At 45.0% G+C, this 21,435-nt stretch overlaps 1 protein-coding gene across 4 annotated transcripts in view; it reads left to right on the forward strand.

The window, feature by feature from the left end:
- The first annotated feature begins 274 nt into the window (after positions 1-274).
- CNTRL (centriolin) overlaps positions 275-21,435 on the forward strand; it is a 29,434-nt gene continuing 8,273 nt past the window's right edge. For 2 of the 4 annotated variants that reach the window (XM_071574392.1, XM_071574394.1), the window contains exons 1-29: positions 275-499; positions 2,747-2,995; positions 3,325-3,458; positions 3,996-4,126; positions 5,165-5,306; positions 5,756-5,942; positions 6,039-6,232; positions 7,848-7,967; positions 9,399-9,603; positions 10,063-10,172; positions 10,692-10,886; positions 12,840-12,993; positions 13,611-13,831; positions 14,405-14,581; positions 14,878-15,012; positions 15,107-15,252; positions 15,344-15,524; positions 15,939-16,118; positions 16,396-16,575; positions 17,236-17,352; positions 17,751-17,895; positions 18,357-18,496; positions 18,977-19,163; positions 19,388-19,692; positions 19,834-20,042; positions 20,182-20,374; positions 20,744-20,874; positions 21,008-21,148; positions 21,263-21,389. In XM_071574392.1, the coding sequence (XP_071430493.1) occupies positions 2,779-2,995; positions 3,325-3,458; positions 3,996-4,126; positions 5,165-5,306; positions 5,756-5,942; positions 6,039-6,232; positions 7,848-7,967; positions 9,399-9,603; positions 10,063-10,172; positions 10,692-10,886; positions 12,840-12,993; positions 13,611-13,831; positions 14,405-14,581; positions 14,878-15,012; positions 15,107-15,252; positions 15,344-15,524; positions 15,939-16,118; positions 16,396-16,575; positions 17,236-17,352; positions 17,751-17,895; positions 18,357-18,496; positions 18,977-19,163; positions 19,388-19,692; positions 19,834-20,042; positions 20,182-20,374; positions 20,744-20,874; positions 21,008-21,148; positions 21,263-21,389 (4,704 nt within the window). In that variant the 5' untranslated portion in view covers positions 275-499; positions 2,747-2,778. Of the gene's footprint in view, positions 500-630; positions 750-2,746; positions 2,996-3,324; positions 3,459-3,995; positions 4,127-5,164; positions 5,307-5,755; positions 5,943-6,038; positions 6,233-7,847; positions 7,968-9,398; positions 9,604-10,062; positions 10,173-10,691; positions 10,887-11,692; positions 11,968-12,839; positions 12,994-13,610; positions 13,832-14,404; positions 14,582-14,877; positions 15,013-15,106; positions 15,253-15,343; positions 15,525-15,938; positions 16,119-16,395; positions 16,576-17,235; positions 17,353-17,750; positions 17,896-18,356; positions 18,497-18,976; positions 19,164-19,387; positions 19,693-19,833; positions 20,043-20,181; positions 20,375-20,743; positions 20,875-21,007; positions 21,149-21,262; positions 21,390-21,435 lie in introns of those variants that run through there. The other 2 variants (XM_071574393.1, XM_071574395.1) reach the window with 2 other exon arrangements.

Consider the following 21,435-nt stretch of genomic DNA (forward strand, 5'->3'; position numbering starts at 1 on the left):
TGTGGAAACGGTGGCGATTTGAACAGGGAATTAAGTACAGAATAAAACCTGCTAACACACAAAGAATGCACAGACAACGAAAGAATAACTCCCAGAACAGCAGCGCTTATTGTTTATTGTTTTTATACCGTGACTCGCGGTTCGATCGCAACAACGCTCTGAGGGGAAATGGCGCGAATGACGGGGGCGTGGCCTCGGTGGCGGGAAGGCACAAGGGGCGTGGCCTTCGTGAGACCACGCCCCCTTCTCGCTCCCTTCACACCCGCCCCGGACCACAGAGACAAAATGGCGGCGGCGCGGCCTCTGAGGCAACGCCCTTAAAGGAGCCGCAGCACCTTCGGACAGGGTGGGTGGTGTCCCTTGGGAAGGGCAAGGAGGCACCGGGGAGGTGTGCTGAGAGCCGGGGTAGCCCTTTGGGAGCGCCGCAGGCCCCGCCTTGCCCTGCTGTGCCATGCCCTGCCCGCCGCGGCCGTGAGACGGCGTTACCATGTCAACGCAGGTAAGCAAAGCGGCGGCCTGAGGGCTCGGCCTGAGGGGCCGCGGCCTGTGGCGGTGCCCGGGGAGGGACGGGGGTCTGGGGGCACACACAGCCCCTCAGGGCAGCCCCCCTGCCCTACCCGGGGCGTCCCACCAGCCGCGCTCCTCAGAACAGGGAGAAACGCCCCAAAACGGCTTTTCGGCATCTCGGCAGCATCTTCTTCCTTCTCACGCGCCTTCCGCTCTCGCATGGCTGGTCCTGTTTGAATGCTGTAAGTGATGGATAGAAAAGGGTGGCCTTCCCTCATCCCTCCTTCCCCTCACCTTTCCTCGTCCCTCCTTCCCCTCACCTTTCCTCGTCCCTCCTTCCCCTCACCTTTCCTCGTCCCTCCTTCCCCTCACCTTTCCTCGTCCCTCCTTCCCTTCTTCCCTTCCCTTCTTCCCTTCCCTTCTTCCCTCCTTCCCTTCTTCCCTCCTTCCCTTCTTCCCTCCTTCCCTTCTTCCCTCCTTCCCTTCTTCCCTCCTTCCCTTCTTCCCTCCTTCCCTTCTTCCCTCCTTCCCTTCTTCCCTCCTTCCCTTCTTCCCTCCTTCCCTTCTTCCCTCCTTCCCTTCTTCCCTCCTTCCCTTCTTCCCTCCTTCCCTTCTTCCCTCCTTCCCTTCTTCCCTCCTTCCCTTCTTCCCTCCTTCCCTTCTTCCCTCCTTCCCTTCTTCCCTCCTTCCCTTCTTCCCTCCTTCCCTTCTTCCCTCCTTCCCTTCTTCCCTCCTTCCCTTCTTCCCTCCTTCCCTTCTTCCCTCCTTCCCTTCTTCCCTCCTTCCCTTCTTCCCTCCTTCCCTTCTTCCCTCCTTCCCTTCTTCCCTCCTTCCCTTCTTCCCTCCTTCCCTTCTTCCCTCCTTCCCTTCTTCCCTCCTTCCCTTCTTCCCTCCTTCCCTTCTTCCCTCCTTCCCTTCTTCCCTCCTTCCCTTCTTCCCTCCTTCCCTTCTTCCCTCCTTCCCTTCTTCCCTCCTTCCCTTCTTCCCTCCTTCCCTTCTTCCCTCCTTCCCTTCTTCCCTCCTTCCCTTCTTCCCTTCCCTTCTTCCCTTCCCTTCTTCCCTCCCCCTCCTACCCTCACCTTTCCTTTCCAGTTCTGGAGGGAAAAGAATCCATTTGAATGAAGAATATGTTCTCCAGATCAGCTCAAAGGTCCCCTAAGATCATACTTTTCTCTCTCATTATCTTCAAACGTGCTCTTTGTTGCTGGTGTAGGTGCCTTGGAGATGGTCCCTGAAGGGCTTTGCCCCACAGAACTTTTATGTGGCTTTTTCTGCTCTTACCCCTGGGATTTGTCTCCATCCCTGGGGAAGTTTCTGTGAACATTCCCTGCACTTTCCCAGGATAGTCTGTTTGCAGAAAGGGAAACTCTGGGAATGCCAGTGCTACCCTGTTTGAAATTTTCTCTGTTGCCTGTTTGTTGGGGTTTTTTTTTCTCTTCTTGCTGCAAAGTGGGTGCTTTCTACTTCTGGTAAAAGAATTGGGATCTCATCCTCTGTTTGTGCCCTGTTAGTCTGAGCTGAGCATCTCCAGACCTGACAGACTCGGTGTAATCACAGACTGAAGGACAATGAGGTGCCAAACACAAAGTGTTTCAGCTGTAGAAAGGTGTGGGTACAAAGGTGTAACCCTGGGGGTTGGTCTCTTCTCCCAGGCACTCAACAATAGGACAAGGGGGCACGATGGGCTCAAGCTCTGCCAGGGGAAACTGAAGTTGGAGATGAGAAAAAAATTCTTTGCAGAGAGAGTGCTCAGGGATTGGAATGGGCTGCCCAGAGAGGGGGTGGATTCCCCATCCCTGGAGGTTTTTCAGCTGAGCTTGGCCGTGGCACTGAGTGCCATGATCTGGTAAAGGGACTGGAGTTGGCCCAAGGGTTGGACTTGATGATCTCAGAGGTCTTTTCCAACACAATCAATTCTGTGATTCTGTGGATGTGGCACTGAGGGAGAATCCACCACATCTTGATCCAACCCCACTGTGATCACCAGCCCAGGGCACTCCGTGCCCTGGGCTGGTGATCACAGTGGGGTTGGATCAAGGGTTGGACTTGATGATCTCAGAGGTCTTTTCCAACCCAATCGATTCTATTCCATGATCCTTCCCCATGCCATGGAGACTGGAGGTTGGCACCCACTGGAGACTCAGCTTGGATGTGGTTTTGGCACAACATTCTCCTGTAGCACCTTTGTTCTCATGCAAACCTTTAAGATTTAGCCTGATGTTGGTTCCTCTTTTCCCAGCTGCTGCCCTGTGCCATTTGGGACCTTTGGCAATGAAGAAAGGCTCTGTCAGGAAAGCCCTGAGCAGAAAACCACACCCAGCAGCTTCAAAGACACCCAGTGCAATGTCACCTGTCACCTCAGGCACCACATCCCCATCTCCCCATGGCCAACAGGCCCCTCCAGCTGCTCCCAAAAACACGGAGAAGAGGCACCAACACCTGGATATTCCAGCAGGAGATGTAGGAGCTGCTCCTCAGTTTCATAAAGGTATCATATAATAAATAACAACCTTAAAATCCAGTGTTCTGTGAGTTGTGTGGTTAATATGATCTGTTGGAAAGAAGCCAGAAAAACTTCCTTTCATCTTTTTTTTTGTGCTCAAATGAGGAAATGAGAGTAATTAGAGTAATGAAAGAGTGGAGAATAATGAGGCTTTTAGTCCTCCCTGTAGATGCTCCTGGTGTGCTGGTTCTTCCCACCCCCTCTTGGGAGGGGGGTAACTATCAATATCTTCAATATTCAGTGTCAAGCAAAGGATTAATATGAAAATCACCAATTCTTTCACTGCTAAAGGCACTTTCTCTGTTTCCTTCCAGGTGCAAATGGTGTTACTCCAGGGGTTAAATACATCACTGAACCCCTAATAAAGGGCCTGGCAAAACAGCAAAATCTGGCATGTATCAGCTCACTGAATCTTTCTTCCCCAAAAGATGGGGACAAAAAGTTTAAGGTAAGTTATTGGAAATTGCTGGTGATGAAACCGAGTTTAAAGTTAATTTTGATTCATATTTAGGGAAGGTTTATTTGAAGTGGATGGAATTAGGATATTCTTGCTCTCTTAGCTTAGTTCTGCAAACAGCTGCTGTTAAAAAAGAAGGCAGTGGAGAATTGTGCAAAAAAAAAGAAATTAATTAATTAGAGTGATGTCTAAAACATCATTAGTTGGTGTAATTTTTTAGCTTTTGGATTGCTCTGGTTTGGATTTTTGGGGAGGTTTTTCTGGATGTATTTTGTAATGGCTTGTTCCCTTTTGTGTGAGTCTGGTCCACTCTAAACTTAAAACCCAGTTTTCCTCTTCAAACACTGGAGAAGACTGTGCCTAAAGTGGAGTTTTAGAACCCAACAGTGGATTAATAAAATTAGAATACTGTTATTTGAGGTGAACAGGGGGTTGTTAAAAGAGAAATCTGCTTTCCTCTTGGAAAAAAAACCACCAAAAAAACCCCAAAACCCTGCAATGTTGAGAGATTAATTTTCTGTTCTTCAGTACATAGAAAATCTGGAGAAGTGCTCCAGACTGGAGATACTAAACCTGAGTAACAACCAGATAGAGAAGATGGAGAGGCTGGAGAAGCTGCTGAAGCTGCGGGAGCTCAACTTGTCCTGCAACAGAATCAGGTAGGAGGAAACACTGAGGGTTTGCTGAGCCCAGGGGCAATACAGCTGATATTCCTCTCAGGGAGGGCTCTCCAAAGTGGATTTCCCAGCAGTTGTGCTCAAGACTAACAGGCTTTGCTGAGATCTCTTTAAAAAGCACAGTCTCTTTGGTGTCAGAGGCATGGACAGCTCTGGGAAGTGCTGTCAGTGGCTTTGCTTAAACTGGTTTTCCTTGGAAACCAAGGCAGAAGTGCAAGTTTCCAGATACCACAATGAGGAGTGTGCAACAACACAATTAAATGCTTTAAAAATTTAATTAAACTGCTGCTTATTGTTGCAGGTAATAGGGGGACAGTGCAGAGTAGGAAGTGGCACAACACACCAGTCTCTACACAGGGCACTCACCACTTCCTCTCTCAGCAGGAACTGAAAAAGGCAGAGGAGCTTTTAGCAACTGCTCTGTTTTCAGACTTTAGTTCTCCACAGCTGATACATGTTCAATAAATCCTGTGCTCACAAGATCATATTCTGTTGTACTTTGTTTTAATACTCATAGTTCACTTAATACTTAATATTCACAGGTAAATGCCCAAATAACCCAAAATCTAACACATTTTCCTCATTAGTTATTCAGTGTTTTAATGCAAACTCTTCATGCTGACACTTTATAGCTGATCCTTCCTCTGTATGGGGGAAAAAACCCCAAACCAGCTTTATTTTGGCTCATCTTTGTCCCATTGTGCTCTCAGGAGAAAAAGAACTAATTTTGCATATTAAAAAGGAATCATCACACATTAAAATAATATTGTAATGAAGGTGTGTAAAAATAAAGGTTTTGCTGTAGTGACAGAAAGCTTTGCTGTGATTTTTGATCTTAATTTAGTACTGGTGAGTAAGGTGGTGTAATTTAATATGAATTGTTAATCCATGGCAGTAGTAACTATTTTCATTGATCTCTTGGTTAGTTAATTGAGACAGATTTTGCTGTAGCTTTTCCATAATTCCTCACTTTCACTGTAGACTTGCTGTGGTTCTTGACATTTTCCTTCTCATTTTCAGCAAAATTGAAGGCTTAGAGCACATGCAGAACCTGCAGAAGCTGAACCTGGCAGGGAATGAGATTGAGCACATTCCTGTGTGGGTGGGCAGGAAACTGAGATCCCTTCGAGTGCTGAACCTGAGGCACAACAAGGTGTCATCAGTAAGTGATGGAACAGGCCTTGGCCAGAGCCTGCTCATGGGGGAGCTGCTGTTCATCCTGATTCACTGGCTGAGTGTCTTTCCTCTCTATCAGAAACTCCTTTTGTGCCAGATATTGAAGGGACAAACCTCTGTGCCTGGGGCAGAGTTGAGTTTTGGAAGGTTATGGATCTCCACAGGCCTTGGTGTCCTGACAGTTCCAAGACCAAGCTTGATTCAATTTACCATCCCTGCATTTTTAATAGAAGAAACCATTTGATTTTAGGAAGTGACTTTGGTTATATTACTGTGTATTTTGGTGGGGGTTTAGAGTTTATTCTTTAGCATAAACATTAAAATAGATCCTGGGATACAAACCTAAGACATTATAGATAATCAGAAATTCACTAATAGGGGCTTAATTGTTCCTGGAAGGATGTCTAATCTTTGTTCCATTTCTCTTTGATTTAGCTCCATGATATTGCCAAACTAAAGCCTCTCCAGGATCTGACCTCTCTATTCCTTGCTGATAACCCAGTTGGAAATCTGCCTCACTACTGCTTGTACACCATATTCCACCTGAGAGCCCTGGAAACCTTGGATGGACAGCCAGTGACAAATCAGGACAGGCAGGAAGCTCAGGAGAGGTTTCATTTAGGTAACAGTATGTTAAATCTAAAGTGAATGACACAAAATTGAACTTTTGAAGGGGTAGATTCTTCTATTTGAATGTTTCTGTCATTCTGTTTTGCAGAAGAGATAGAGAAATTAGAAAGAGAGTTGGAAAACACCATAAAGGAGATGGAGAACCTTAAACTGAACCAGTCCAAGGTGCTGGAGCAGCTTCACCATCAGGATGAGGTCAACAAATCACTGAAAGAAAAGACTTTGCAACAGAAACAAAGCTTTGAAGACCTGCAGAGGGACCTGGGCACCAAAAATGAGCTGGTAAGGTAATCACTGGCACTGAGGAAGTATTTGGACACAGAGTTGTCAGTGTGAGAGTTCAAATGGCTGGAGATTTGTGATTAAAACTGAGACAAATCTTAGGGACTTAAACTCTTTAGAGAGTGAAGTTCTTCAGTATTCTTTCTGTGGAAAAAGTATATTGAACCAGCCATCAGCATCACTCTTGTCAATTATTAGTGACTTGTTTGGGTCTAGTGATTATTTATTTATTTTTGTTTAACATTTGGTCAGTTGATGAAAGGTTAAGTATCCTCTGGCTGCCAAATTGCTGATGTCCTCAATATCCTGCATTGATCAGACTTTAAAGTGCTGCTGCAGCAAGGGGAAAAGTTAATACTTCTCCAAGGACAAGATGTGCATGTGAGTTCTATGTCAGTGGTGCAATGTCCACTAATTACTTGTATTTTCCTCCCATCATCCTAAAAATCTTATTTTTGAGTATCTTCCATTGGTAGCTGTAAAATGCAAGGAAGGTCCTGCTGACTTGAGAGTGTGGGTTGGGAATGATCTGATGGGAACTTCATGTACAGATTTTACCCTGTTAGGCTTGTCCTCTAAGATTTTATCCTTCCCTCTTGGGGTAGTTAATCCTCTCTAGCTGTTTATTCTCTGAACACACACACACACTAACCAGCAATCTTTCCAAAGTGTGGTTTTCAGTGCAGTGAGATGTAGCAGCAAATACTTTGCAGCCTGGCCCCACTGTGGTTCCCCCGTGGATGACAATCTGTGCTTGCTTCTCTCCTTTAGCTGGTGTGTTGGTTTGCCCCAGCCCCCCTCCTGCAGAGCCTTTATTCTCACTCCAGGTACCCCTGTGCTCCTGCCTGCATGGTTGGTTTATTTTAGGGTGTATTTGCACGTTCCCTGAAGTAGCAACATTACCATAAAGTCTCCCAGTGACTCTTTATATTCACTGTGTTTTTTTGGAGTACAATTTTCTTGATATTTTTTTCCCTTCTCTCTGAAACACAGTTAGTTGTTGTGTGACACTTACCAGGTTTTAAAATCTTTCTTTTTAAGCTTTTCCTGTTCTATTTCTTTTCCTCCATTAGTCCTGCTTTCCACTGTCTGTTGGAATTGTGCTGCATGTTCTCCCTCAGGTATTCAGTGTGAGAAGTGGGTTTAAAAATGAAATCACATGATGGACCTTGACTTAAAAATAGCACCAAAACCTACAAGGTTAAGCTAAAATACAATACAGAGACTGTATACACAATTGAGATATTTTGTTTCTTTTACAGACCATGAGTGTTAATAGTTCTCATGCTCACTTGTAACAATAAATACATGTGTAATTTGGCCTAGATTTTGCTACAGGATCACACTCCAATTTCTTTTTAATCCTAAATTAGTGACAGATTTATTTTTAAACCTTTGGTGCCCATCAACATCAAAGGCCTTTCATGTGATCATTTGTGTTCTATTAATTGTGAGGCTTTTGTCTCCTTTTAGTCATCATTGTCCCCTCCAATAAAGCTGCACTGTGTGATGTTCTTGCTCCCCAACACTGTGATGTGGGCTGTGGTTCCATTGAGTGGCTGTGCCCTCTCTCTGGAGTGCAGTGTGTGATGCTGACCCTGTTGTGCTTCCCCAGCTGAAGCAGAAGACAGTGGAGCTCACCAGAGCCTGCCAGAAGCAGTATGAGCTGGAGCAGGAGCTGGCCTTCTACAAGATTGATGCCAAATTTGAGCCATTAAATTATTTTCCATTAGAGGTAATAATTCTAAAAAAACTGAGCTTTTTATTGCTGTTTCTCTTCAACTTGGAAAATAAAAAACTTTTCTATAATTCTAGTAGATACTGCTTTATTAAAAGTTATGGAATATAAAAATTTCATTTTAAAATCATAAGTTATAAGCTTTGAACTAAACAATGAGTGACATTTAATGTGCTGAATATCAGTGTACATACCCATGTGTGTGTGTTTTAGCTGAGTCCAGGAGCAAACATTTCATTCTTATTAACCAAACAAATGACAGGCATTTCTTCTGGCTTCATTTTGGAGGCCCTTTTACCTGGAGAAATTCCATAAGCCAGAATGTTCCTGTGTTAGATGGGAGGAGAATTTCTGTCCTTTCCCTCCTAGCAGAGCCTGCCCTCTGTCACACTTGCAAACAAAACTGTGGAGATCCCAGAATTATGGAATGGATTGGGTTGGAAAAGACCTCTGAGATCATCAAGTCCAACCCTTGATCCAACCCCACTGTGATCACCAGCCCAGGGCACTCCGTGCCCTGGGCTGGTGATCACAGTAGGGTTGGATCAAGATGTGGATTCTCACTCAGTGCCACATCCACAGAATCACAGAATTGATTGGGTTGGAAAAACCCTCTGAGATCATCAACCCCAACCCTTGATCCAGCTCCAGTTCCTTTACCAGATCATGGCACTCAGTGCCACGGCCAAGCTCAGTTGAAAAACCTCCAGGGATGGGGAATCCACCCCCTCTCTGGGCAGCCCATTCCAATCCCTGAGCACTCTCTCTGCAAAGAATTTTATTCCTGATCTCCAACTTCAATTTCCCCTGGCAGAGCTTGAGCCCATCGTGCCCCCTTGTCCTATTGCTGAGTGCCTGGGAGAAGAGACCAACCCTGAGTGAAGTACACAAGAAATATAAAGATCAGTGATCACTGACTGTGATTCAGTTATCCCTGAATAAGATTTAAATGCAACAATGTAATGTATGAGGTCTAATCTGTATTACTATTAAATCTAAAATATTAAGAAGTTCCTCCTGTTAAATACCCACTTGCATTTCACGTTTGCAACAAACTGGGTCTGTTTGATTAAAATCTCAGACTATTCTGAGCTGGAAGGGACCCACAAGGATCATTGAGTCCAACTCTGAAGTCAATGGCCCACACAGGGGATTGAACCCATGACCTTGGTGTTATTACAACCAAGTTTTAACCAACTGAGCTGATCAATCAGTTTAATTCCTTTGTAAAATAACCACAATGTTCAAGGCCAAACAAGTCAGGTGTGATCCATTCTCTTCTAATTAATTCCAAACTGGTTTTCCTCTTTCTGCTTGGGTAGAGAGTTAAATGTGTGCTATGAGTTGACTGCAGCCAAACCTGTGAGATAAAAACACTCTGAGATAAAGACACTCTGAGATAAAGACACTGTGCCCCATCCCCTGCAGGAGGCTGAGCTGGACCCTGTGCCTGGGGAGAGCCCCTACATTGGGAAGGCCAGGTACAAAAGGAACATGTTTGTCAGGGAAGGCTACGTGGATGCCAAGGCCCAGCACCTGGGCAGGGGGCACACAGACCCCTGCTGGAACACCCAGCTGCAGCTCCAGGCTCTGGAGGAACTGCTGGAGGGTAAAGAAAAAAAGATTAAAGCAGGTAAAATCTTATTTTTTATCAAATAAAATTAGTAGGTGTTTATCGGTGTGGTTTATTCCACTGATTCAATGCTTGGCACAGATTTGACAGGAGAATAAAACTGTGACAAAGCTGTAAGTGCTGTGATCTCTAAACACTATAGTGTGATTTTTTTTGTGTGTGTCCAAACTGTTACAGTTTTTTATTGCTGTTAATTTAGACAACTCTGCATGAAAGGATTACATATTCTTGAAAATGCAGCTCTAGGGAGGTTTTGTATTTGATGCATTAATTTAATAAGACTCATTCAAAAAACTTGGGACATACTCTATGAGAAACCAGAATTTAGTAGCTGTGATTATCACTGTGTGAAGAAAATGCTGATTTTCTGTTAACAGAAGCTGTGTGTCAATGTCATACAGAATAATATAATGTATCTTGTGGGACTGTGGGGTTTGTGGTGGTATTTTTTGTCTGCAGCACAGAGAAGATTAGAAGAACTTCAGGATGCAATTGGAGATGCAGAGCAGCGAGTTTGGAAAGTAACAGAGGAACTGCAACAACTGGAGGCTGCTCTGGATCACAAAAAAGTAAGTTGTTCCACAAATAACAAAGTGTTTGAAGAACTGTTGGTGTAGAAAATACAACTTTTTCTCCCCATTCTTTTCAAAGAGGCCACTGTACATGTATAAACCATTTGTTATACATCAGAACAGTCTGGGAGGTTTCAGAGAGCTTGGTTATAATGAGCTGTCAGAGTTGTGGTGCAATTAATGGCATCTAAATATGCTCCACATGTTGCTACTGATTGACTTTCCCCAGAATGCTTTGGAAGAACCTGCTGTGTGTGTTTAGTTGTGCAGCTCATAAGCAATGTGGCCCCAGAACTGGCAGCAAGAATTAATTGAAAAACCTTTATCAGCATTATGCTAAAATTGTATCTTCCATTTCTTCAATTGTCATCAATTATTGCTTTAAAATTGCCTTAAAATCAATGAGCAGGATCCTTATTTAAGTTAATTTATTTCACTTATTTAACTGTTCAATATGCTCTTGCTCAGCTGTTTGCTTTAAACCCACTAATTAGTTAAACCCTAATGCTCCTCCAGATCTCCCAGGCCAACAGGGAAGCACTTGAGCAGCAGCTGAGGGAAAAGATACAAACCCTGCAGGAGCTGCAAAAGGAAACCTTAGAACTGGAGAAACAAATAGAGAAACAGAAAAGAGAAATAGGGGAAAACCAGAAAGAGCTTGAAGACTTGCAGAGTTCTCTTGCTTCTGTAAATCCTGAGGATCCAAGACATGTAAGTAAAAGCAGAATCTGAAGGGTTTGTGTCTGAGCAGTGGAGTAAGGGCCAGTTGGATGCTTTTAAAGTAAGCAAGAAAAGACTTGTGCTTGGCTCATGTCTTCAGGAGAGGCCTGTGAGTTAAGAAACAATCAAATCCAATAGGATAGAACAAAATCCTTGCTTTTATTCAGTGCTGGGAACATGGGGATAATTCCACCATGGGGATAATTCTACCAAAGATAAGTAGAGAGAGACTTTTGTGTTTCCAGATTTATATACTGAGTTACAACTGATAACCCCTCCCCAGAGTTAAGCAGGATATTTTGGGTGACTTTGAACAGCTCTACTGGGCTGCTCTTATCTCTGCAGCCCTTTATTTCCTTTAACTAAAGAATGTTACAGCTTCAAGCCTCAACCTAGACAGATTTTCTGATTTATTTCTTACAGTTTTGCCTTTAATATAAAAACAATGTTTTGGGTTATTTCATAAAGTTCAGCTTATGATTTACAGGGTTAAATTCCTCTTTGTCTAAAGCACTGCATGGTTAAGAGAACTGACTAAGCTACAAGCTAAAATCAAATTTAATATAAAATACAAAGTTAGTTTTGATTAAAATTGGTAAAGACCTTATGATTTTATGGAGAAGGGATAAAATCCTTTTTCCTGAGGGCTCCCTGAAACACTTTTTCAAAAATCAACAACAAAAAAAGAGCGTTTTTAAACTTTTTTCACTCCTCGCCGCTGGTGGCGGGGCCGGGGCAGGGCGAGCCCGACCCTTCGCTTCGAATCACAACACAGGAAGCGCTGCGGGACCAACGGCCGGGATTGGGACCGGGCGCGGGGCTGGGACCGGGCGCGGGGCTGGGACCGGGCGCGGGGCCGGGACCGAGATCAGCACCGGGACACCCCGGGGACACCCCAATCCCTGCCGTGCCAGCCCCGCTCACACAGCCCCCGGCGCTCGGAGAGCAGAGCGGAGACAAAGGCAGGCTCGGAGTGCCTGGGATTGGGGATCGGAACTTCCAGCGGGTGCGGGATGATGGACTTGTTGATGTTCCGCCTTTGGAAGCTGGATGGGAGTTTGTTCTCGGCGAGGTGACAAGCGGAGTTGTGCTGGGAGGGATGTTGGGGTTACTTCCGGTTTAAGTCGTTAAAATGTAAAAGGTTTTGCTTTTGCCCTTTCACTTTTACTATTGGAGCAGCTTTTTAAGTGGGGCTTCTTTGAGAACTTGCATTTACATTTTCTGCTGCTGGCTGGATTTATTCTTTTGAGCAGTAACAAAAAGATGCTGGTTATCATGGCAGTGTAATTCTATATTTGCTCAAGCTTCTGCTATTTGAGTTTTTCCTGAGGAATTTCACAGCAGTGAGGAACAACACCGTGTTCTGTTGATAGCCATGCTTTGTATACAGCAGAAACAATCAGCCAGTTCATACTCTATGCATGAAGCCCTGAAAAAAGGCTGTGAGAGCTCCAGAAATGTTTTAATAAAATAATACATATTCTGCTTTAAGTAAATCTTAGCTATAAACTTGGCCTGACTTGCTGGTGGTGCAGAGTATTTTCCTGTGCTGACCTGACATGTTCTGAGACATCATCTGCTCTGAAGGCAATGCAGGATGACAGGATTGAGGGTTCTGAAAGAAATCAAGTTTGTTCTTGACTGAGAGGGGAAATGGCAGAATAAAATGTAAAGGCAGGAAGAAAGATAGTAGCCATGAGTAATGATTCATAAATGCAGGCTTTATTCCTCATGCCTGGGCAGGGGGGAGACTCCAAACAATGCTGCTAGTCACAGATTGCTGCTTATCTGGGGTTCTTTGTGGGGCAGGAGTGAGGGAAAATAACCCCCCAAACACCAGAGTGTGTGCTGAGCTTGTGACTCTGCAGAACTGAGGCAAAACACTGGCTTGGTTTTTTACATCTGTATTGATGTGCTGCTTTGCCTTCCCACTGTGATTCCCAGGCTCACATGAAAGCTCAAAAAGCAGGTAAAGAACAGCAGCTGGATATGATGAACAAGCACTGCCAGCAGCTCGAGGGCCGCCTGGATGAGATGCTCTCCAGGATTGCAAAGGAGACCGAGGAGATCAAGGACCTGGAGCAGCAGCTCACTGATGGTAAACCTTCATTTTTAATTACAGTAGTTATTTAGCTCAACGTGACAATTCAATTGAGGATCCACTTTTGTTTGTCTTTGTGCAAAGGAAATACAGACTGTTGGAAAATGTTGAGAAACCCTTAACTGATGTTAAAGGACTCTCTGCATTCTCCTCACTTGTGCTTGGCTGGGGAAGGTCCTTTGCAGGGCTTTGTGTTTGCATTTTCCTTAAGGTGAGGAGTGATAAGGTTTGGAAACTGACTTAAAGTCCAGAAGTAAATTTATCTATACATTTACTATAAACATCATCTATGTAGAAGTGAATATCCCAGATAAGAACATTATATAAAAACTGAAACAAAATTGACTCAGGTGTAAAGGCAACAAATGCCACCTTAGGTAGGGGCAGGAATGCACAAAGAGCTGCAGTTTCTTTCTAACTCTCCACTGCTCAGGTTAACACATCAATATGGGAAATCCTGAAAATGGGCATTTTCTGTTCCAGTTCTTGGCACTTGTTGTTATTACTCCCTCCAAAAGGCAAACATTTAAAGAAGATGAAGAAAGGTGGTTTTGTTTGTTTTGTAAATAAACGTGGCTGCTTAACTATCTCACACTTGGTTTGCATTTCCCCAGGTCAAATAGCAACAAATGAAGCCCTGAAAAGGGACTTGGAAAGTATTATCGTTGGATTGCAGGAATACCTGCAGAGTGTGAAGTGTCAGGCAAAACAGGCCAATGAGCAGTGCAAGAAGTTGCAGAAGGATAAAGAATCTTTGCTAAAAAGATTGGCAGATCTAGAGGAGGATAAAAACAACCTGGAAGTGGTTGCCATGGATGCAGAAAATATGAGAAAAGTAAGGCTTGATATCTTTCTTCCCAAATTCTGATATCTAAGACTAAACTTGGAAAAACAAAGTTAATGACCAGACTGGGGAAACAGTTCCTTGGACAAAGCAATGTTTGATACAATAGCATGAATTAAATGTGCCTACACACCTTGAAAATAGAACCTGCCCTTTAAAACCACTTGCAAGAGACTTGCAGTTTCTGGAAGATGCCTCAGAAATGCAGGTTTTACCTTTGGGGCATCACTACAGATGGATTTGCAGGTGGTGCTGAGGGGAACTGGGCACTGGCCAAGGGTGTGGGTGTCCCCAGGTTGGCTCTGCCCTGTCAGCCAGGGACTGAGGGAGCTCTCAGCATCCTGAGGAGGTTTATGTGAGCCTGAATTCCAGGGACACATCGTTTGTCACTCCAAGCTTCACCTTTCTAACCTGAGTGGAGGTTTTTGAGCAGCACCATTGCATGTGAAGCCCCCCAGCTGCCAGTTTAACTGTTAATGAGTTAATGGGGAAGAGAGGCACTGTAGTCTGGAGGAATCCTGGCTCTCCTGTGCACATCCCTCTGAAATGAATATGGAATTCCAGGAAATTGCAATGCTGGAGAGTGCACTCCAAGAGCAGCAGGAGGTGACTGAGTCCCTTCGGGATGCCCAGGGGAAGGTCAGTGCCTATGAGGCTGAACTGGAGGCCCAGCTGAGAGAGAGAGATGCTGAAGCCAAGCAGCAAAAGGAGGAGTTTGAGAGGCTGAAACAACTGAGCCAGGTGAGAACAGAGCTCTGGTGCTGCCAGAGGTGTCACCTACCCTGGGATGAGGGAGCCCCAAACTTCCCTCTGTGCCATAAATCCAAGTGTTGGTTTAGGTGTGCCCCACATGGAAGGTGGCCCCACCTTGCTGGGGTTTATAACTTGGATGGTTTGGTTGGGGTTGTTCTGTTGGGTTTGTTTTTAGGAGGTGTTGCCATCCTGTCACTGTTTTAAGAAGTGCATCTGTTGTGTGTTTAGTGCCAGGTTGGGGTTGGGAGTGGGGACATTAATCTGAGGGTTTTCTGTGTTTGTAGATGGAACTGTCAGCCCTGCAGGCTGAACTTGAAAAGGAAAGGCAGGTGTTGGAGAATGCTCAGACCAAGGCACAGCTGGCAGAAGAGAAGGAACAACAAAACCACAAGCTCCTTTGTCAGTTCAAACAACTGCAGGTGGGAAGTATTTGTTGTATTAAAAAATTTACCTTTTATCATTTGTGGGTTTGTTCACTTACATTTGTGTGGATTTTTTTGTCTTTTTTTTTAGGGAGACAACAATCTCCTGAAAGAGCAGCTTAAAGATCTTCAGAACCAGCTGAACCATGCAGTTGGGAACTTAATTCATCCTGAGGAAGTCTTGGCTTGTATAAATGAACTCAGGCAAAAGCTCCAAGCAGGAGCTGGGGAGATTAAGTGAGTAAAATAAAGTCATTATGTCAGTGTTGGGTATCTCAATTTCAAATGAGTATTTTCTGTCCTGGAACCTGGATTGTTTCTCTTTCAGATGTCCAAGTTCAGCTGATGTTGTAGGGAAAAGCCTTGCCAGTCTGCAGAGGGAATTTAATGACATCCTGGCTGATGCTGAGAGGGAAAAAGAGAAAGCACAGGCTGGACAGAGACAATTGCAGGAGGAAATGGTGTCCCAGCAGGAAAAACTGGAGGAGTTACAGGAGAAATACAGAAAGGCATGTACCAAACTGCAAAAGTTGGAGTAGTTGGTCTGAAAAATGTAACTTGCAGCTGAAGGATGAAGTTTCACTACAGATGGAGCTTTGCTACAGTTTGTCTCTTGTCTAACAGTGGAGTCTGATTTTAGTTTTAATTAATTTCTGATTTTTTCACTGATTATTTTCTGAATTAGAATTTAGTGATATCTTAGAGGCCACAAAGAATTTAATTATTGGTAGAAAATTACAGCAGTTAACCTTTTTGAAAGGTCACTATACATGACTTGGGCACTCTGAAAATGTTGTAGTTGCAGAGGCAAAGTGGTTATTTATCCTCATGCTGGAAATGCCTTTCCCAAGAATTTATTTAATTAAATCAGAAAAAAAATTAAAATATTTCTGGCTAATCACTCTAACTTGTTTCATTTACAGGTTAAAGCTGAAAACAGGCAGAATAAGAACAAGGTCCATCAGTTAGAGAATGAAATTCAGCGTTTACATGAGAAGATAAAGAGCATGGAAGAGATTCAGGGCCTTGCTGACCAGCAGCTCCAGGAGGCAGATGAGGAGAAAGAGGCTGTTCTGGCTCAGCTGGAGGATTTAGAGAAGAGGGTAAGGATGGTCAGGGCAGGTCCATGCCCTTTGCTCAGGAAAGAAGGTTCAGAAACTTGTGAATTATTTGGCTTTCCAAGATAAATACAGGCAGGAATACAAAGGTTAAATAGAACATCTTTCTTTTCCTTTTGCCTTATTCTTTGTTCTTGCTTTAGGGTTTTCCTCTGTTGCAAGATGGGATATGTGTGTGGGGAAAATGTCATTCCAAGAGAGCCTTTCTTCCATGCTGCTTTTTACTTCAAACATTTAAAACACACTGTTTTCCTGGTTTCAGAAACAAATAGAAGATGCCAGGGCCCAGCTGCAGGTTGTGAGTCTGGATAAAGAGCTGAAGGAGCTGCAGAGAGCCATTGTCACCTCAGATAAGTTGGCAGCCACAGAGCTCTCTGCTGCTAAAAACCAGCTCCAGGCCCTTCGGGGGACTGTGCTCAGGATCAACCAGGAGAGAGCTGAGGTGAATCAGCCTGGTTCATTCATCATAATTACCTTAACTTGTTAATGGGAACAGCCCTGGTGTCTGTTATATCAGGTTCAGAGCTTTGTGCTGTGCTGCTGCACTTGCTTAGGGCAGAGTTTGGAGTACAGGGGATGAATGAGGAGATTTGGGGAATGGACAGGGGTTCCTGCTGTGTGATGGAAGGGCAGAAAGGCACAGGAAATAAAACTCTGCTAACTGAAAGTCAAGCACTAAATAATACCCTATTTGCTTAGGGCAGAGTTTGGAGTGCAGGGGATGAAGGAGCAGGTTTGGATATGGACAGGGGTTCCTGCTGTGTGATGGAAGGGCAGAAAGGCAAAGGAAATAAAACTCTGTTACCCAAAAGTCAAGCACTAAATAATACTTTGTAAGATAGAAAAGGAAGGAAGTTTGTGCTTGCACAAATTGGAAACAGTTTGTAAAACTAGAAAGCAGTTTTGCCTACATGCTGACACCTCCTGTGTGCAGATGCTGTCAAGTTACAGCAGAGACACTGTTTTACATGAACTTTGCAGTCTCTGCAGTGCCAGAGCAGGCAGGTGCTGGTGCTTCTTTTGGTCAGCTTTTCCCAGGGACATGTGCAAGCTTGGGGAGTGTTCCTGCAAACTCAAGCTCCACTGACAATCTGCATTGCAGGAGATGGAGGAGGCTGAAGAGTTCTGTGCTGAGGCAGCTCGAGCTGCCCAGGACCTGGCCAGAGCAGAGGCAGAAATAGAACTGTTACAGCAGCTCCTCAAAGAGAAGGAAGAGCAGGTAGGCTGCAGTGGGGCTTGCTGTGTGTTCTGGGGTCAAACACATAGCAGGGAGTTTCTCAAAGTGGCATGTGCAGAGGTTCTTGCCCTGCCCTTTTTTCTCAAGCTTTCCCAAGTCACAATTCCCTCCCCTGGCACCTGCCCAGAACAAAATGAAAACCTCACTGTCCAGAGTAACTGAATTTTCAAGGAAAAGCATCACCTGCTCACTTACCCTTCTCCACGTGGCTGTGGCTGAGCCTCAATGACATGAGGGAATGGGATGAACAGTTTTGTTCCATCACTGTGTTTTGCTGCATGAGAGTGTTTGTGGGGATGGATGGACATGTTCAAAAATTTTAACACAATCTGATTTAAACTGAAGTGCTCTGCTGTGATTTAAACTTCTGTTTCAAATAGTTTCAGCATGAACTGGAGAAAGCTGGAGAGAAGGCTGTTGCATCAAGCACTCAGAAGTTTGAAATAGATAAACTAAATGAAGTTGTGGAGCAACAGAAAGCAGAAGTTGACCATTTAAGATGGTTGTTGGATAATATTGGGACAGGTAATTCCCTTTGCTCTCCACTTCTTGCAGGGATACAGAGGGCTGCTATTCCAAATTTCTCTCTGAGCTGAGAGTCTGGAGAATAAACTGTTGAGAGTTTCTCCATGTACAGCTTTGAACAGGATGTGTTAATTTTCATTAGGGTGTATTAACAGCACTTTTTACAGCTATTTAATTAACAGTCTGTGCTGTGAATTCATTTATACTGCTCTGACATGTCAGGGGAAGGAAAATGAGCAGCAGTTACCCCTGTGTGACTTTGTATTTCTAGTCTTAACATGCCATACCCCCCAGGGCCAGTGGACATCTCTGTCACTGTATAGAACATTTGGTTTGTTTCCCCCAGCAATTAAATTGTTTAATTGTTTCAGATTAATGGGGTAATAACAAGGGAAAAGCTGAGTGTGCTGTTTATTTAATTATTTGCTGTTGATGCCTCTAAAACTGTGATTAATTTACAGTTAACAAAGATGAAGTTGACAACTTACAGGGTGAGATTGCAGCCCTCAGGAATGAGCTCTCCCAGCACAGTGATTGTATCCCCAGTGGGGCAGATCCCTGGAGGAGAAGAGGATACTGGTATTACCTGCCACCATCTCAGGTCAGAAATAACCCACTTATGGATTCCTTTCCTCAAGGAAAGCCATTTGATGTGGAAAAGTGCATTATAAACTTTCTGTATTTGGGAGGAACTCAAGAACAAGAATTGGCTGCCATGTGAGAGAATCAGTGAAACCAAACACACACAAATGTTCCCTGATAAAGCCCATTACTGTGTGTAATGGCAATCCAGTGTACACAACATTTGGAGACAGCCATTCAAAGTGCAGTGCTGCAAATTCATTTAGGTGAAGGTTAAAAGGGGATGTTGCAGACCAACATTTACTGGAAAAGAGCATTTGTCTGAATGGAAAAGAAATATTGTTAAAAACTATTTAATGGTCCTTTCTTAAAGCAACATCATTCTTTGAAAAGGGAGGCAGCAGAGTGTGTGTAGCCTGTTCTGAAAAATCATCAAATACTTTATTTTACATGGTTTGTCATTTCTAAATTAACACACACTGTATTTTTTTTTCTTTAGGCTTCAACTCCTGCTTCCCAGAGCACAAAAGACTCTGGAGTGTGTTTGGGGTGCTCTGGCACATCCCCATCCAGGAAAGGGGCTGCCCAGGACAGGCTGTGTGGGAGGGAAGACTTGCCCAGCCAAGGAGGGTGTTGGGTTTATTCCCCAGTGAGAAACAGGCTGTACAAAGGAAGTTCTGGTAGAGGTGAGTCCCTGTCAGAGTCTCGGGGTGTTCAGGAGCACCCTGAGGATGGGCTTGCTCAGAGTGAATGCTTTGAGTGAACAGAAATGCTTTTTGCTGTTGAATCAGTGTCCAGTTCAAGCAACATTTGCTGCATCTGTGTACATTGCATAGAATTCACAATGTGTATTTGAAGACTGCTGAAAAAATGATTTAAAATAACTTGTGCTGGGATTTTCTTTTTTTAGGTAAAGACAGAAGAGCAAAGGCAGATGGTGAAGGAAACGCAGGAGCTCCTGTTCCAGAGGAGCCTCCCTGTGTGCCCCCACCTGGCACAGTTATTTACACTGCCCTCCCAGGGGGTGCCCCTGCCCCTCAGGGCACGGGGCTCTATGGCCCCCCTCCTGCAGCTGCAGTTGCCCCTGGCTCCATCATCCATGGCCCACCCCCTGGGGGAGCACAGGTGGTTCCTGGCCCTCTGCCCCCACACTGCCCAGTGCCCCTCGTTCCCCTTGGAGTGCTGCACTGCAACGTGCCTGAGCACCAGGACCTGGTAAGAGCACAGGGGAGCTGGGGCTGTGCTGGGAGAGCTTCCTGCTGGATGCTCTGCCCTCAGTGCTGGGAGTCTCTGCTCTCTGTAGCTGCTCCTGGACTACAACACGTGTCCATTTCCTGTTGTGTTTCCTGCGTGCAGGAGAGTGAGGTCTGCAGGCTGGAGGACACCCTGTGCTCTTTGAAGTCTCAGAGAAACACAGAGAGGTGCTCAGAGGCAGCTGAGCACAAATACAGGAGAGAGGTGGCAAAGCTGCAGCAGAATGTGGAAGAACTTGAGTGTGAAAGAGAAGAGCTGGAGTGTGAAGTGGCAGAGCTGCGACGGGCGGCACAGAGACAGGGCAGGCACAGGTGGGGGCACTGCATGGGGGGCACTGCCAGCCAGCACTGAAATAATGAGACTTTGCCACTTAAAATGTCAGTTTGGACTCGTTTGTAATTCTAGAACTTCTGTATTTTAATTCCATGTTGTTCCTTCCTGACCCTGTAGGGACTTCATTGACGGGTGCAGTGACAGCCTGGCGGCAGAGCTGCAGTTGGAAAGGTCTCTGAGGCAGCAGGAAGATGCTGCAGAGGAGCTGGGCTGTGTGGAGAAGACCCTCCTGAAGCGCAGGGCTGAGCTCAGGGAGGCAGACAGGCTCCTCTCAGAGGCTCAGGTGGAGCTGCACAGCACCAGGGGCAAGGTGAGCAAAGCCCAGCTGAGGGCAGAGGCACTGCAGTGTTGCACTGGTGGCTTTAAGAAGAGGATTTTTGGTTGTTTAAGCAGTTTATTTTCACATGGATAACCTGCAGCTTCCTAAAATGTTTCTCTATCAAAGTAAGTCATGGGTTAAACTGTGCTAAAAGCAATTGTTTTAGTTTACTTGAGGAGGAAGCTTTTCTGCTCTGGACAAGAGAGGAGAAAAGGTTCTGCTTCATGGCAGAGAGAGGGAGGAGGCTCAGGTGGAGTATTCAAGTCAGAAGGAGATCACCTTTAGACAGCTGAGTGCAGGTCATGGATGTGGAGAGCACAGGATGGAATGTATTGTCTCAATCTTCCATTTTTGCTGCAGGCTAAAGAGACTCTGCAGAAGTACAATCGTGCCAAGGAGCAGCTGTCCTGCACTGAGGCAGAGGCCAAGGAGCTGGAGCAGAGGGCTCAGGACATGGCCACCAAAGTGGTGAAAGCTGCCCAGCAGCTCAGGTACACTGAGCTTGGGGGTTGCAGCACATGGGGATGAGGACAAGGACTAGATGCTGTCCACGGTCAAAGTAGGGCTTTTGGAGAGGGAGAGCTGTGGAAATGTTGGTACAGAAAGGTATAAATCCTTTTTTAGGTTGTTACAGACAGATACAAAGGATTTGGAACAGCACAAGAAGGAGCAGGAAGGTATTTTGAAGGAAATCAACAAAATGGTGGCTGAAAGAGACTCTGAGTTCCAGTCACTAAACCAGAAGATAGAAATGCTCTCTGAAAGGTGGGTTTAATTTACCATAAACTGTGTTAGATTTAATAAAGATTTCCTCCTCCAAGAAGTCACTGCCTAGGAAATTCTCTGCTCTTCTGGCTCATGTTCTATCCTCCCTTCCAGTCTCCAGAAGCTTCAAGGAGATATTAGACTGGCAGAAGGTAACGAGGACCATCACCTCCAGATCATTAGAGAAGCAGAAAGCCTCGTTCAGGGCAAGAAAACTGAGCTGGAAACACTGAAAGATCAGGTAAAGCCTGGCTACTAACCCTGGGCTATCAGTTCTGTTGGGTTTG

This window comes from Pithys albifrons, chromosome 20 (assembly GCF_047495875.1).
Source record: "Pithys albifrons albifrons isolate INPA30051 chromosome 20, PitAlb_v1, whole genome shotgun sequence".
Lineage (NCBI taxonomy): Eukaryota > Metazoa > Chordata > Aves > Passeriformes > Thamnophilidae > Pithys > Pithys albifrons.